Raw genomic sequence first — 16,803 nt, forward strand, 5'->3', positions numbered from 1 at the left:
ACTAGAACAATAACTATTTTACATACTGCGTGGCTTAATCGGCGGTCTGTTCTGCTGTCTTGTCGCCGCGAGCCTGGCTAATTGTCTGGCTGCAGCTGGAAACTCCAATCCATCGTTTCTATCCTGAGCAACTAGTCTCCGTTCCTCCGCCATGGCTGCCAACCATCGACGCTTCTCTTCCGCCGTGCGACAGCAAAATAGCAACCACTTGTCTCGAACGCAACTGTACACTTTCAGACAGTGTCTCACCGTCACTCCCAACTGATGATCTGCGAATAAACCAAGATGCACTTCGTAGATACGATCTCGATAAAACAATGAAGAATTTAACATTAAGCAATTAGCAATTCCGTATGAATTACCTTTACCATCAGGCACGTCGATCACTTCGCTCGTGTCTAGATAAATCCGACCTTTATACACGTACGTGTTTCGCTTTAAAATATCCTTTTTACAATAAACTAGTTGATGGTCGAACAGAAAAAGGGTGATGTTGTTTGTCCACATGCCAGTGGTGACTCTCATCGCCTCACCTTGGTAAATCAACTGGGACGAAACTTCTATGAGATCTTCACCCTGTAATATTAATTAAAGATAATTATTAAAAAATTGAAATCCCGTTTAACGATTCTTTTAGAATACAAATACCTACCTCCCATCCTTCAACCCTTAACTGCCACGAAGCTAACTTCTCGAGGCTCTCCATTCGTCTCTTTCTTTCATTAATTAAAACCGCAACGTCGCGCATTGCTTCCAGAGCTTCCTGAATCTTATGATAATCTGGGTGCTCGACCTTCGTGTATTTCAACAATTCCGCCAACTGTAGCGGATATTTACATATTCGTTGCACAGGCGTTAATAAATACCCGTCCAAAGGGATCTCTATCAATCCCCTCATCAGTCTACATGCTTCGAAAAATTTGCTATAACGATTATGCTGATAAAGTTCTTGCAGCGTGGCGGTAGCCATCGGATGGCTGTTGCAGTATTCCGAGTACATACGAAATCCCGCCCTCTGAAAACGATTTCAACGACATGAAGTACACGCTATCGCGATTATTACACCGAGACACGTGATACTTAAACTTTCTTACATGATTGAGAAAACATTCACCGACGCAACTCTTGTACGGAGCGTTCCAGTCGATGCTGGACTCGAGATCCTTCAAAAACTCGGATTGGAAGTCCAGCAGCTCCTCGAGATTGATAAAAATCGTTTCTATCTGTTCCTCGTTGAACATGTCCGCGCGTCGTCGACATTCAGCCACGTATCCTTCAGCGACGTCTCTCAATATTTTAACAAAATCTCGTTCGGTTTGTACCAGTTCCCGAACCACGCTCGCCCTGACTTGCTCGTTCGACAATAGCGAAACGCTGGTGCGTCTTCTCAGTTGGGTGGTGGACGTGCCTCCGGAAGCCATTGCAGCCAAACAATCCTCGACAGTGTCTTCTTGGCTCACGCGTAACTGGATAAACATAGTTCATTTGTATAATTCCAACGTCGAACAGTCATGTATCCTCGAGAAGAATCGGTGTTATACCCTGACAAATGCAGCCGGGAACCAGCCATGCTCTCCTCTACAGTTACCCCACCACCAGTCCTTGTCCAGGTTGTCCAGGACCTCGATCACGTCGCCAGCGCGAAACGCCAGCTCCTCCGGTTCCATCGCCACGTGGTCCCAAACAGCCTCAGCCAAGATCACGACCTCTTCGTCCATCGTTTGCTCGAAGGACTTCTTTCTGTCCGTCAAAGAGGCGATGGAGGATTCGGAGTCGGACATCATCTCGTCGTCGGACGTTCCGCCTCTTCCGTCCTGTTCGTCCTCGGACAGGACGTTCCCACCGGGCAACCTCGCACCTACATTCCAAACAAACGAGCCGCCTTTATCGCGGGAACGAACAACAAGATCGTAATTCGAAGATCTCTGTTTCTACTTTTCAGTCCTGGGCTGTACCGTGTTTTGTTCTCGCGTGTCTCGTTTTTTCGGACCAGCCTTAGACTTTAATTCGCAATACGAGAAAGCAGTCACATATTCGAAAAATCATCCTGCAGCTATCCATCGTGGGTGTTGGCAGCGAAAGATTAAAAAATGTCGTTTATGATGTTTGACGGGAGGGTCGACCAATCCTATCGTGGAGCCTCGTGGAACGGTTAAGTTTCATGAGATTACGAGAAATATATATCTTTAATCGTGCGTAGAAACGTTTCACGAAGCTCCCTGAAAGCAATTAGTCTCTACTGCAGCTTGCAAACAAAAGCGTATTCACAGGAAGCAGTCCTTACAGAATGAAAGATATCAACACGTTTAATACAGGAGTGTTCCGCATTCCTTATTCATAAGAAACTCTTTCTCACAAGGTGCGTTCCGTTACAATGGTGAAATGCTTTAAGATCGTTACAAGGGTGCATGCTACTTCAGAGCACTCTCGGAGGTTGTGTCTAGAGAGCAACTGGATACCATTGGAGTGGAAAGTGTGCACTAATCTTCGCCAACGGGTTTGCTACCGGTGAACCTTTCATGCCGAGCGAACGAGCAACGTGTTAGAAAACTGATCACGCGCTTTATAATAATAAGAAAAACATTCTGAGAGTCTGGTGAATTGCTCGTTTGCTTGCGGTGAAAAGCAAGGAAAATGTCTACGTTAGAACTCTGATAGCACAAGTTGAGGAATCCGACTCCAAATTGACGAGTGTTAGATTTACCTGCAGTTTTGGTGCGCATCAAGGGTGATAGCTGATTGATACCCAGTGGTTGGCTAAGTGAACGCCTCAAATTTGTCCGAAAACTCCTCCCTTTCGCGTTACTGGGACCAGAATAAAATCGCTATTAATTTTCTCCTTTACTCGCACATGGTCGGATAGAGGACCAACAAGCTTGTGTTTACGTAGAAGCATCGATACAACATTCAGCAACGAATTACAATAGGTAAGTATATATACACACGACAAGGTATACGCGTGTATACAGAGTGGTTCTGTAAATTGGCCTACCTCAATCGCTCATTTTCTTATCCTTGTTTTTACATTTAATTCTACTAGATGACCCGCTATAAGTGGCGCAACCGTAGGTTATTCTACGTATAAATATTATATCATAGACGAGGTATACGAAAATACCTTACATCCGATGTATTTACTGAGGCTCTAGAGCCCCATTATCATTTTCGTGTCACTCGCATCATGATTTCAAATTTTTTAATTTCGCCGAAGAAATTCAGCATCTACTTGAATTTTTTTCTCGAAACTGAGTAGGATTTTAAGGGTATATCTGTTCACCAAAAATGATTTTAATTGACCCCTACAACTAAAAATAATTTTTTTAGAACGATTTAAAATTTTTTAATTTCACCGAAAAATTTCAGCACCTTCTCGAATTTTTTTCTCGAAACTGGGTAGGATTTCGAGGGTATGTTTGTTCACAAAAATAATTTTAATTGACCCCCGAAACCAAAAATAATTTTTTTAGAACGATTTAAAATTTTTTTTTTTTGCCGAAAAATTTCAGCGTCTACTCGAATTTTTTTCTCGAAAATGTGTAGAATTTCGGGGGTATGTATATTCACAAAAAATAACCGTAATTAGCCCCTGTAACTGAACATAATTTTTTCAAAATGATTGGGTCACGAATGTCCATAAGGTGTAAGATCTGCTCGCATACCTTGTCTGTGATTATACTATCGTTACCTTACATACGTAAGGGAGCAAAGAAAGAAAAAAATAATTATTGTTTTTTAGAATTTTGCACGTAGAATCGCCTCCAGTCTCGGTTGCAGTACTCATTGCGGTGCATCCTGTATATTATTTTTGTATTTGTTAAAATAAATTGCTGTCAAACATGTTAACGACAGCTACTAACTACTCTAACAACTTCCATACATCTAAATTAGTCTTTGTAACTTGCAATTAATCCTCTAAGTAGCACTGAAATTGTTAGTCAAAAGAGGACGTTCCTAAGTGACAATTTAATAATCTCGATATCTCTGTTCGTGTACATGTGATCTAAGGCTACGTGGTTCGAAACTTCGTATGCACAATAAACAAGTATAACAAAAATTGATTAGGCTTGTATAAAAAATATATGAATTTCTCTTACGGCGGTTTGCTCGTTGATACGAAAGAACCACTCCGTACATTGTTACGCGTGGCAGACCAACTTGTTTTACGAGGAAAAATTAAAAGAAGGTGGTTTGTTATAATACCCGTCTACCTACCACTATTCTCCCTCGATTTACTGGAAAGGTTCGAGAATAAAGAATTTAAATTTCCATCAAGGACAGTTTTCAAGGAGTTATTTTGATGATTGTCTAATGTCGTGCTATGATTCGTTTCTAGTTGAACGAAAAAAGAAAGGAACAGCGAGCCATTCGTATAACGCCCGTTTGAGAATAGACAATTATTTTATACGCCAAGAAAGAGTAAGCAACGATCACGAAAAAACACCTAGTATCTGTCCATCGTTTACTCGTCGGCAGTGTCATTAGTCTCAACGAAATATTTCACGAGAAACCCAACTTATGTGCACAGTGTTCCGCATATGTTTCCCTACGAACTTACCAAAATATTCTGTGACTAACATAAATGATTTGTCACAAAATTATATTGTAGAACCGCTGTGGAAATAAAATTCGATAATACTCTTATCGCTGTGTAGGACAAGAATAGCTATATGATATTTACGTTATCCTATGATATAAACTAATGTTTTGTAACAGTTTAACAGTGTTCAAAAATCCCAAAAGTAACGCATTGATTTTAATAAAACTTTTATAAATCCCTCGTATATCTCTTGTTTTATTTTTAGTCACAGAATATTAAGATCGCAGAGAGACCTATGGGGCATTCGATATTTGTAAGGGTAATGTTTTCTTTAATTATAATAGAAATTTCAAGTATTCGCGGTACGGATCGTGAATTCTGGATCGCTCCAAGTTTTCAGTTTTCTCGTCGTAGGAGAGCACTTGCTCGCAGATGGCGAAAAGTCAATGAGGCGTTTGCGATAAGGGTGCGAGAGCACGAGATGGATCACGGTCGTTAAACGCACCTTCTCAGCGTAACGATGTCATGGGAAGAGTGCCTCGGACTGAGCCTGGGAGGCCTCGTCTTAATAGGCGAAGGAGTCGAGAGCATCCTGCGGTAATTGTGCGCGTGGCTGTAACCAGACCTCGTGTCCCACTGGAGTAACCTCTGACCTCCTAAATCGCTGTTCGTTCTTCTTACATGCTGGTGCCTCGACGTTCGACTCTGTAGATCCGCCTGAAAGTATTACATCCACCGTTAGCGTCGACGTTCGCGTACATTTCCGTTCGAAGCGAGGACGCGGGCTCTTCTGGGCGTGACGCCAGGCCAGTTCTCCAGAAGATTGCTCGATCAGCAAGCTGGTGAATATACTATTCCCCACATTGGTTTAGAAACACGTTTAGAGAAACTCGGTTAACGCAAGAAACAGCCAGAGATCGTAACGGTTATCGTAGATCAGAATTCACTCACTGTTCGAGAGTTCATGACTATTTGCTAGCCAACGAGCAGCATCTCTCGCTTCTCTGAAATTACTTTTATCACTCTCGAAAAATACTCGATCATTTAATACGTCGCAATTAAGATACACTCGCGAAGTTCTTCGAAAACGAGATCTCGTTCGGTCGCGTGAATCGAAATAAATTAACCGACAACGAGCATACGATGTATAAACCGATGTACGATTTGACTTTCGTGCACGATTCCATAAATCGTGCTCGGTCGGGCGCGCAACTCGATATCAACTAACCAGGACCGCGTTTCCTCTCCTCGTATCCTGGCTAACGCGATATATTCCCTCGTCGCCTATCAGAGACGGCCAGTGATCTGTACGAGCGTGGCTAAACTGTATACAAACGTGAGTAATGCGAGTTATTGTGCCGAAGGAAACAGTCATACGTGCGGCCTGATAATGAATACAAATGTGTGATGCCTCATAATAGCAAATATAAATCATCAGCGAGAGAGGAAGTAACATTGGCACGCGCATTAAAATAGCGCGGAATTCGAATAAAAGATAAGCTTTCGAACTGTTGATAATTTATATTTGCACGACTGAAGATCAATCCTTGATCCTTCTTAACTTCCTCAGTCCTGAATCCTTTTACGTTCATTATATTTTGTATTAAAAAATAATTGTAAAGCTTGCGTATGTGATAACGTGCAGCAGGCTTGAGGAGGTTAATAAACCCAAATGATCGTTGCCCTTTTGTGATAAATTAGTTTTCGTTAACCCATCGACGGGAAAGTATTTTGCATCGAAGAGGAGAATCAGTGATTTTCTTTTAAGGCGTATGCAAAGTACTTTCCCTTATGTGTTGCGTATAATCAACAATGTTAAGTACAGATGAAGCGACGAAGTTGTTTAAGTGACTGATGTTACTGATTTTTATTGACCATTAATATGAACGCTGTGTAGCGGGAAACAGGGCAAAGAACGACAGTCTTTACCTTAAACTTGTCGATCAGTATCTGGTTGATGAGCTCGGACTGGGGTCGTGATTTGTCGGCGACTCGCCTACGAAGGGCTGGAGGACTGTCCGTCTCGTCCTGGACATCCGTGTCGTGGGACTCGGAGCTATCACCACCCCCCATCATTCCACCACCACTGCCCCCAGTCAATGCTCCACCAGATACCATCTGTATCGTTTATAATTTATTTCATTATTCGCACTTCTTTTTGCAGAGTCCTTTACGCTTTGCAGGACAATTTCCGACGATCTAACTCGAAACAGAAGATATTAGTTGCTCAAGGTCACCGAACCCCACCTTTATCAAAATAAATTTTCACGAGCTTGCTATCGCTGAAAATTTGTCTCCACTATACTAGAAGCACGTTACGTTGATTTAACGTAAGATAACAAATTGCACGTAGTAAATATTATTTAGAAAAACACGGGAAGTTTACGAACTTTCTCGAGGAAACAGGAAGCACTTAGTTCGATCACTTTGTCGAACGTGTCTCTTCTAGCGATCAATTACTTAGTCGACTTGGATACTGTTTCGTGAAAAACAGCAATCTTCTGTTATTAAGTGATAGTTTATATAATAATTTAGTTTAGTGTTTAATAAATGCAATTTTTTTATTTGTCAAATAGAGACATAGGGGAAGTGATCCTGAGCGAACAAATTTTTCTGCCTCAACTATCAGTATAGCATCTTGACAGTTAAATATCAGCTTCCATTCCATTTCTTCCTTCTCGTTTTCCGTCCAACGAAATCGGAGACTTAAAGCTGAAGTACAAATACATTTCATTTAATATTAAATTTGTCGCTCCCTTACCTCGATCTGTATTCCACTGTCTCCGCTGTTGCATTTTGCATTTCTGGCAGCTTTGCTGCCCTTTTTCCTCTCCTTGCTGCTCCTCCATACAAGAGGACCAAATCTACGGTAGAAGAACACAACTTCAATTCGATCGTATCGTTGAGAGACATCGACTGCAGTACTGCCTCGCGATTTGCACGAATCTGCGTTAAGGATACTTGCAAATCAGCCTCTGGGGAGGCAATACCGCGTTAAAAGTAACGAAAATCTGTGTTACTGACCGAAATTTCTGGTCGTTGGTGGTGTCCTCTTTGTGTTGAGGGGTTTGTTCAGACACAATCGGCGGCTCCCGTTCCTCTTCTTCGTCCAGGAGTCCGGATCCGTCGTTATCTTCCACCGGGCACTCGCTCTCGGTACTCTCTTTGCTGCCCTTTTTGTGAAACCTCAAGGAGAAGCTCTTCCTGAATTTCTGTAGAACGCTTTCTTGTTGGCTCTGCGTGCTCGAACGGGGAGGATTCTGGGTTCCGGAAGTGGTCACGATATTGGCACTCAAGTTAGAGGACTGCTCTTGGAGACGCGAATGGGAGACCAAGGGAATTGTCGCCTCCGCCAAAGGATGCTCGGTTGTTACGTGACCGGTTGTACCCTCATCCTCTTCGTCCCCCGACCACTGTCGACTGCGCATACAAACACGAACGAATATTACTATCGCTATTTTATACCCTAGAATCCGTACGCATCAACGGATGTCACGAAATCCGGAGAATCGTTCGAATTTCATTTATTTTCAGATTATCGGAGTCTTTGAAAGCTCGAATGGCCGATCGCTGAGAAATCATCGATCATGTAACTGAATTGAGGAAACTCGGGTCGATTATAAATGCTGATTGGAAACTATAGATTCGATCCGTTCATTTAATCAGTGGGTCATTGTAATTGCGAGTGGAAAATAATTTACGGCTTGCGAGGAAATTTAACACCGTTTCTTCACGCTGCGATCCCGCTGGAGACGCGCCGTAAAATTGATAGATCACGATGGTAGTACGCGGAGAGCGCGTCCGCTGGTTCGCCGCGTGGCAATTTATGTAGCTGGACACCGTGGTGCAGCAGCTGACGAAGTGACTGTCCGAAGCTGCATAACGGAAGAAACGCCGTCATGGAACAGCCTCTGCACCACACAGCCTTTGAGAACGGAAATCGCGGTCTAAAGCGAATATTTCGAAAGCGTTTCGCAGACCATGTTTCATTACAATTTCTCGAACTCTGATTGCATTGCGTTCCTGCTACGGTCGTTACTCATTTCATTTAAGGATTGTGTATGCCTTCGACGAATAAAAATAATTTCTTATTCAAATTATTGTATCCATTTAATTTTATTTCTGGATGAATTGAAACTTGATAGCGAGAGGATACAGAAAGATTTAGAATAATAAATCGAAGAAGAATCTATCTCCGTTGGAGAAGTTATTTCATCTAATTTACGAGAACAAAGATACGAATTTTTAATACTCTGAACAAGTGAGTTCAGTTGAGGAGGAAGACAAGGACTATAAAATACATAGTAATAATTAAACAAGGAAGCCGCCATTGAGAAAGGACGAGTGGATTAACGAACCATGGCGAGAGGGATATAAAAGACGCAGGCACGATAGTCGAAACACCAGAAAGAAGATCAAACTTGACACTAAGAATCATCAATCATCTTAATAACTGTTGAATTTTTTTTGAAACTATCTGTAATACTAAAACAGAATTCTATCGAAGATTATTATTAATTGATCGTTGCAAAAAGTGTTCAAACGAAAGCATTAAATTGTTGCACCGAACACGTTTCCATATCTTTCGTACCACCGTTCCCGTACATTTCCGTCCGATATTTTTATTTCTTTCCACAGATTATATCGTACTCGAAATACCGCGAATTCTCCGATTTAATTAATGCACGATTCCCCACATACTCGCGTTAATTGTGCCCAGTATACGCACGCGGTGAATATTTTTTGCCCCGCGAGGGCGAGACCGGTAAATCAAGAGCGGGGAACAGATGTTACGATTTCTCATTTTGTCGACAACGTTTTTCGTGCAACCGGTGTTTCTATGTCAGATTAACAGGAAAACATTGCGCAGAGTCACCGTACCACATCATGAAGGCGATTTCGATGGATTTCTTTTCCTCTCCAGAAGAACGCTTATCCAGTGTGTTTCATTAGTTCTTGCTCGAACATTTTTAGCTTCCTTTTCTCCTTTCTCTGCTTCACACGTCTTCAGCAACTCCTTCAGAGAACGTTTGACGTTTCACTCGCCAGACGCTAATTGCACTCGATTTCAAAAGTATTGGCGAGGATGTTTCGTACAAATACGAAAAGAAACCTTTTACTCGACCGGAGTTTTCGACGCACCAGGATCCTCGAAATTAACAATGCTCGCGAAGACCACTTGCAACCACTTTTAAACAGGAAATGCGTCGAGTGTCGGTCCGTATGCGACTGAAACCTTCGGACGGTGCTCGAAACCATGCCTGTGTGCGCTCGTCCGTGATGCTCAGCAGGCCTGTACGCTTCGTGTCATAACGATATTCATGGAAACCTTCGCCGCTGGAATTTATTCCACGATAAAGGTCTACCAGACGCACACCGCGTCCGTGGAAGGGACTGGCACTTGTTGATCGAAATAATCAAGCTTGCTGGCGCGCGCTCGTGATCGTCGAGTCGAATGCAAACGAGCGAAACATCGCGAGATCGACGTTCGATTTTTAATTACGCGCAGAAATTAAAGCGCGTGTCCACCGAGGGTGTGTTAGGTCCACCCACACATCGTCGTGCGGATACGCGTCGCGAAGCCAGACGTGTCGCATTCCGCGCGCGAAAAGCTAAATGGGCACTCTCGAAAATAAGAAAATCGCTCGGAACCACTCTTCCACAGGAAGTGCATTGAACGACGAGCTGCGGGCGACTGAAGGCTCCGAGGCCACACAAACCCACGCTCTCACGTGCGTCTCTCACGTGTGTGCGTGCCGGGGTTTGTGTGCCAGTGCACCTCGTGAACTCTTCCGAGAACAGATTTCAAGGGTCGCTTCAGGTATAAACCGACACCGAGGGTTGCACGTCCTCCCTTCCCTTCCACCCCCCCGGTCGAGCTCTTTATCTTTCGTCTTCTCCTTTCACCGTGTTTCACCCTCGTTTCCTCTTTCCTTCTCTCGACGATCGTGGGCGGCAAAGGAGCGGCCAAGGAGAGCCCGTCGGTCTCCACAAAAGGTACCATTTATCCATTGTAGTGACAGTGGACCGCTGCTGCTGGCTCCTCTCTCCCCCGTTCCCCATTTAATCGGCACGAATTTTTACTCCCCCTCTTCCCGGGACCCGCCACCTTCCACGTACCGATTCGACAAGGTGCAACTACCTTGCGTTCCGTCGTTCTTGCTAATCTCCGTCGGCGTTCCCGTTCCCCTTCTGTTCGCCTTTCTTTCGCTACCTCGCGCCTCGCCTCCTCTCCTCGCTCGTTCGTCGATGCTGTAATCTTTCTCCGAGCACCGATCATTATCCAGGTTCCATCACTTTCTGTGTCAGATCGGTCTCCGAGTCCAGTTCTTACCGATTTCCACCAGCAACGTTCGACTTTTTCCTTCCTTCATTATGTAGGTGGAAGTTCAAAATCCCCAAAAGAGAGAAGCAGAGTTTTTAAATCTCCACGAAACTTGGATGAGGGTTTCTGGGGTCGTAGATTACGAAAATTGCATGCTAGAAAGTTACTGGACTTGCGTGAAAATTGTTGTATTAGAGATTTTAGTTAAATAAATGTTACTTAAAAAAGTCATTGTGTAATTTTTTTTAGAATCCAAATAAAAAATCCCTTATAAAAAGAACCCACGGTGTCAACAGTGAAGATGCACAGGTTCGAGGTATAGCAATCGACCACTTTAGAGCACATCCATCACCACGGATTCATCTTAATCTCTCGTCTTATGCAACTGTCTCTCATATAGTCAACGACAGGATAGTTCCCCATCTTTGCACCTTGATGAAGATATATTCTTAGTTATTATCTCAAATCTAGGCTCGTCTTGATCGATGCGCCTACCAAATTACTTTTAAACGCGACTAATACCTGGAATTACATCTCGATAAAAATCTCTTAGACGTCTTTATAGTCTTCGCAAAATTAGAAAATGTTTCCAGCTAAGTAGTTTATACTGACGATATGATTTTACACAGTCTTTAATATTAAATTTATAAACTGCTTTTACGTGTTTCATTGTTGTTGTAGGTCACCTGAAACCTCGGTTGTGAAACGTTTCAGTCCGCGGCTCGTAAAGACTGTAAACGCGTCTAAGAGATATTTTTAAAGATCCCCGGAACCGCGATTATTTGCGGCCAAGGCCAAAACGTTAACAAGAGCCTGACATAAATCGGGAAAATTTGCTGAAGGCAACCCCCGAACCGGAAACTCGAGAAGAGCGGTCACGTTCGCAACATTATTATTTTTCATGGGGCACGGGGTGTCTTTTGGCAAACTTTCACGCAGTCTTCCCTTCCGATTTATAACTTCTATGCGCCAGAGCATGCGGCACGAGTGAACAATAACTCTACTTTTTATCGATCTGTGTACATATCTAGGCTCCCTGGAACGCGTGGGCGTTGCAAGTTAAACTTCTAAGGGCATTACGTGGGCGTTGGAACGTGCTTAGCATTGTTTTGACGAGAAACTATTCCTTAATTTACTCGATCGATGAAGCTTCATCCAGTCTATCTTTGGCAGCTACCTACTCGCGGTTAAACTTTGGTAATTGCTATTACGCGCGGTGAAATTGTTTATTGCAGGTAATGGCGAGCCACTTGACCGCGGGCTTAAAATATTTTCTTAAGATAGATCAGCGCTTCCCAAACATTTTCAGTCGCGGTACACTTCGCGCGCGATAGATTCACGGAACGCTTATTATAGCTGTTCGATTTTGAAAATAAATACATAATTTCTATTCTATTTTTGAAAGTTGAATAGGAATAAAAATTATTATAATAAAATAAATAGTTCTTAATGCCGATAGAATTTAAATAAAATTATATGTTATAAACACGATTGTCACTTTTTCGTTGGCGAATGGAAAATGTATAAACTAATTCCGTGGAAAGATCGTAGGCGGATCCAAAGCGAAAAGTGTAAACAGCTTTTGGTGAGTTCGCGAAGAAATTTTTAACAGGGGATTCGCAAATTCGAGGAGAAGCGTCAATAAAAAGAAACTTCATAATTCTTCTACAGGGGCCGTGGAAAAGTAGGAAGTTCTGAACATCCGTCGGGGTAAAGTTTCGCTCTTGAATAGGTCGCAAGATGAGTTCCAACCACGACGGAGCCGAGGGATATTAAATGGTGGAGTTCCTCCTCTTTAAAGAGCCTTTTAGGAGTCGGCCATTTTTTCTGCGTCGAATTACAAAACAATTTCGAATGCCGGCTTAAAGCGTTCCTTGAGGAACGTAACTTCCGTGGAAAAAGTTCCGGAGGGTAGCACGAGGAACGATTTTTAGGTAATCGCGTCGAACAGAGGGAAATTCCTTCGAGAAACGAGGATTAGAGTTCGAAGGGAAAATTTAAATCGCGAAAAGTAATCGTTTAAAAGCCTCTGGCCCCGAAGACATTGATTTACATTCCCATCGAAATCTCGAGATTACGGGAAACTTTTAATTGGATCCAAACAATGTGTTTTTTTTTCTCCTTTTCGGATTCGCTTCGTTCCCTGGAGAGCAGGATTTTGAACGTCAAAACGAACGGGGAGGAACTTTTGCAGCGTTAAACAGAGCAAACGCGAAGCGACGCCACGACGGAGCCAAGAAAGGGGAACATAGTATTTCCCCGTAACTTCGAATTAGAATAATGTCGAGTTACGTCTCATCTTTGGAAAGACCGAGTCCCGAAAAGTTTCCGAGCGGAGAAAATTAACGTTCCGCCGAGTTGTTGCGCGCTAGACGGAACTACGAGCTTGCGAGAGAAACCACAGTTTTTGAATTGTACGAGCTAATTCTTGTACAAGGTGGACGACGTTAGCGAGTTCGTTTAAATATTTTTATTATACGCACGCAAGTGGCGCAAAACTAGTTTCGAATAGTGATGGGTTAAAGATAAAATTTTTATTTGGATAGCAGATCAATTTCAACGTCGAATGTATATAGTAAAATTTAGGGAGTATAACCAAAAGTTCAAATATCCCTTAACTTTTCGTTAAAAAAATTCCAATAGTTTCCTGAACAATCTCCTAATGGAAGTTCCCTGTCTGCCAAAAATATTTTAATGGATGATGTATAAAAAAATAACCCTGTATTTGTCAAACTATTCGTCCCATGAGTTTATTTCAAATTTGATATTGAGATGGCCAACAGTAGTGTTTCTAAATAAAATTGTGTTATTTTCTATCAATTATATAATTTATAAATCAAACAATTAAAAGGTGCACGTACCGTGATTAAAGCCAGTATGATTAAATGTTGCAAGTCAACCGAATAGGAGCTACCTTTTCGCGAAATATGAATGAGCAAAGGTCCCGGTGTGAAACGAACCGGAAGCGAAGGGTCTTCCGTGAAACTAAAGAGAATGTCACGAGAGATTTTCTATTCACCTCGTAATTAGAGCAACGACCGGATGAATGTTCGTCCAGGTACAAAGTCGATGGGACCGAGACGGGTCATTCGAAATAACGTCTTTATTCTTGCCTCTCGGCAAACAACCCCGGCTACGAGACACGCCGAAGGGATCAAGAGGTCACGATGGAAAGCTGGAAAGCAGGAGGAAGCACTTCAAACGAACCTGGACGCGATCAACTCGGAACCTTTGATCTATTCCCTCCTCTTCGATGAACTGCTTTTTTTGAAACTATTTTTAGCCCCCGTCGCCTATCGTCTCTTCGACGTTGTCGATAATCTCGCCCACTGGAAACTACCGTTTTTTGCGAGCGTCATTTTTTTCAGGAAAGAACGACAGCGCTCTAAAAACTCTCGATGACACGTTCGAAAGTAATTATCGAAACTTTTTGTCGCTCGCGATCTTCAACTTTCTTTAAAAATTCCCGTTATCTTCGTCCGCTTTAGTTAAATATCAGCTAAAAATTAAACTATTTTGCTTTCAAAAGTTAAAAATTTTTTAGTATTATCAAAAGTGTAGGAATAGTTTTGATGGCCTCAAAAAAGCGATAATTTGGAAATGATTATGGTGATTCGATGATCCGCTTCGAGTACTTCATTTTAATATTAAAATAGTAATTTATGCAGTTATTATTCTGTTGCGTTCGTGGTGCCTCGTCTCGTTTCCTTTCTATCGATTTGCATACTCCGTACCATCGATTGCAGTACGTTCGAGTCGATATTATTATTATCGAAGCGTCTTATTCTCGAAGCACATCGAGGAGCAAGCGGTTATTAAAATTGGAAAACAAGTTTATGCTACGAACAAATACATTCGTCGTTTACCATATTTGTACTGCGCGGGAAAAGTCAACTGCGCCCTTTTAATATTTGCCCGAACAATATTTTTTTTTTGTCCAGGGTAAATACGGCTTCCTGAAACTGGAAAATCTTTACGTAAAGCCCACGGGACACGAAACGGACAGGTTTCATAACTTATCGCGTGAACACGAGGTGTTTGTACGAGACAAGATGACGGAAAATGGACAGAGAGGAACCAAACCACCCCTCGAAGAAATTCCAATCACCATTTTATATATTTATTTATGCTGCTCCACCCTCGACAGTAATTTCAAATATTTTTGTTCAATTCTATGGAAAGAATCTGTCGACTTTTACTGGTAATATTTCCAGCTATGGAAGACAAAAATAATTATAAAAAGAGCTGCTTGATTTTATTTCAATAATAGATGACCAATGAAACGTGTAATAAATCGTAATGTTTATTCGAACAATTAAATTTTTATTTATTCGTTGGAAAATATTGTGTATTATTTTTTAGTAACGAAAAAGTGCAACAAATTTGATCTCAAAATATACGAAATTAATATTAGCTGAGAAGGTTCGGTTCTGTGACACAGAAGAACGATTTGGATGGCAAAAACGAGAAGGCCAACGGGATTTTTCACGTCGAATGCAGCTAGAATCACTCTACCGTGATATTTTCCGGGTATCAATGAATTATAACGTTCATTCAAAAATAACTCACCTTTCTACTTCACGATCTAAGAGCGCCGGCGTGCTCGACGCTTTGATACGCCTCTGCGCCTTGCTCAGCCCAGGAATTCGTCTTCTCTCCTTCCCAGCGTACACGCCAGATCGTTGATCGTGCAACGGCTGCAACGGAAACATAATCGGAATTATTTTACACGCCTTGATCAAAATATTAGACGCAGTAACCCCGTTGATAACCTCACGCGTGAAAGCTGCGAGCCCGTCGATCTTTCCCATGATTCGACATGCACGAACGCTCTCGATCGCTCACGTATCTACACACGCTTATCGAAATCAGCCTATAATAGCGGAATATTCGATCGAGTATCTCGTTAGCAAATTATTTCGCAAGTGGAACACTCTCGATATTATTCCGGCCGATCGTTCGAATTTTTCGTCGTCGACACGACGGTTCCATTCGTTCGATTAACAGTTTCTAGTTCTGTTTTTTAATCGATAGACGGGGAATTGTTAGAAGCTACACGCCACCTAACCCAATTAAGAAAGAACCGAGACGACGATGCAGCGTCTGTTGTTTCAAAGGAGACGAGAATGGAAAGCGGAAGAGGAAAGAAATAAGAGTAACAAGAATTTCGGGCAAAGAACGCGAACTGGAGCTCGCTTCGCAATTTATCACACCCAAAAGAATGCTTCTAATTAATTAGTATTTATTTTTAGAAGTACGTGTGTCGTATATATTAAAATTTCCAAGTCAAGAAATTATAATTTTCTCATTTTTACACAGTGATTTGTAAAAACATGGGCATCCTTGTATATGGAAAACTAGCGTGACGATCCACGTGTAAAATTGACACGTTTGCCTAACGTCTCTTTCGAAATTTTCGTACGAGAAAACAGACTGATGTTGCAGACACGCTCTTCCGTTCTTTCGCGAATCCGCGATTGCAACGTAACAGCAACAGCTCCGCGAAACGAACCAGAGAGTGTATTTCACATTTTGGCCGGTGATTCGGGCCGGAATTCTGAATCACGTATCGCGGCGTACCACGGCAGAAGCAAACACTGTCAATGAATATTTTCCGGCTGGCCGAATTTGTTTTGTATCCGAAATTCCGCGGCATGGACGTTTATAAATTTGAATTTGAATGGACGTCGGTGCACGCTCGACCGAGACAGAAGCCAATATGTATTTTCATTATGATTCCGTTTCATCCCGTTTCGCGGTCTGCTTTTCGTTCTCGGGTCTTTGATCGAATTTTTCAATCTGTCACAATACGACCCACGCACTCGGAAAGATTACAGCGTGCATCGAACAACGACGTTGGAACTCCCAATGTTTTTGTAACTGTTTCTCCTGGATCAATCACACTAACTGCGAATAAATTGCTAAGTAAGGGGAAAAAGTG

At 42.3% G+C, this 16,803-nt stretch overlaps 1 protein-coding gene across 6 annotated transcripts in view; it reads right to left on the reverse strand.

The window, feature by feature from the left end:
* Rhogef3 (Rho guanine nucleotide exchange factor 3) overlaps nt 1-16,803 on the reverse strand; it is a 164,295-nt gene that overhangs the window by 785 nt on the left and 146,707 nt on the right. For 5 of the 6 annotated variants that reach the window (XM_076761934.1, XM_076761932.1, XM_076761931.1 and 2 more), the window contains 11 exons: nt 15,432-15,559; nt 7,562-7,957; nt 7,299-7,401; nt 6,467-6,655; nt 5,043-5,254; nt 2,705-2,805; nt 1,542-1,858; nt 1,095-1,466; nt 653-1,015; nt 363-576; nt 27-269 (listed from right to left, as the gene is read on the reverse strand). In XM_076761934.1, the coding sequence (XP_076618049.1) occupies nt 27-269; nt 363-576; nt 653-1,015; nt 1,095-1,466; nt 1,542-1,858; nt 2,705-2,805; nt 5,043-5,254; nt 6,467-6,655; nt 7,299-7,401; nt 7,562-7,957; nt 15,432-15,559 (2,638 nt within the window). The remainder of the gene's footprint in view (nt 1-26; nt 270-362; nt 577-652; nt 1,016-1,094; nt 1,467-1,541; nt 1,859-2,704; nt 2,806-5,042; nt 5,255-6,466; nt 6,656-7,298; nt 7,402-7,561; nt 7,958-15,431; nt 15,560-16,803) is intronic. The other variant, XM_076761935.1, reaches the window with a different exon arrangement.

Source organism: Colletes latitarsis, chromosome 3 (genome assembly GCF_051014445.1).
Source record: "Colletes latitarsis isolate SP2378_abdomen chromosome 3, iyColLati1, whole genome shotgun sequence".
Lineage (NCBI taxonomy): Eukaryota > Metazoa > Arthropoda > Insecta > Hymenoptera > Colletidae > Colletes > Colletes latitarsis.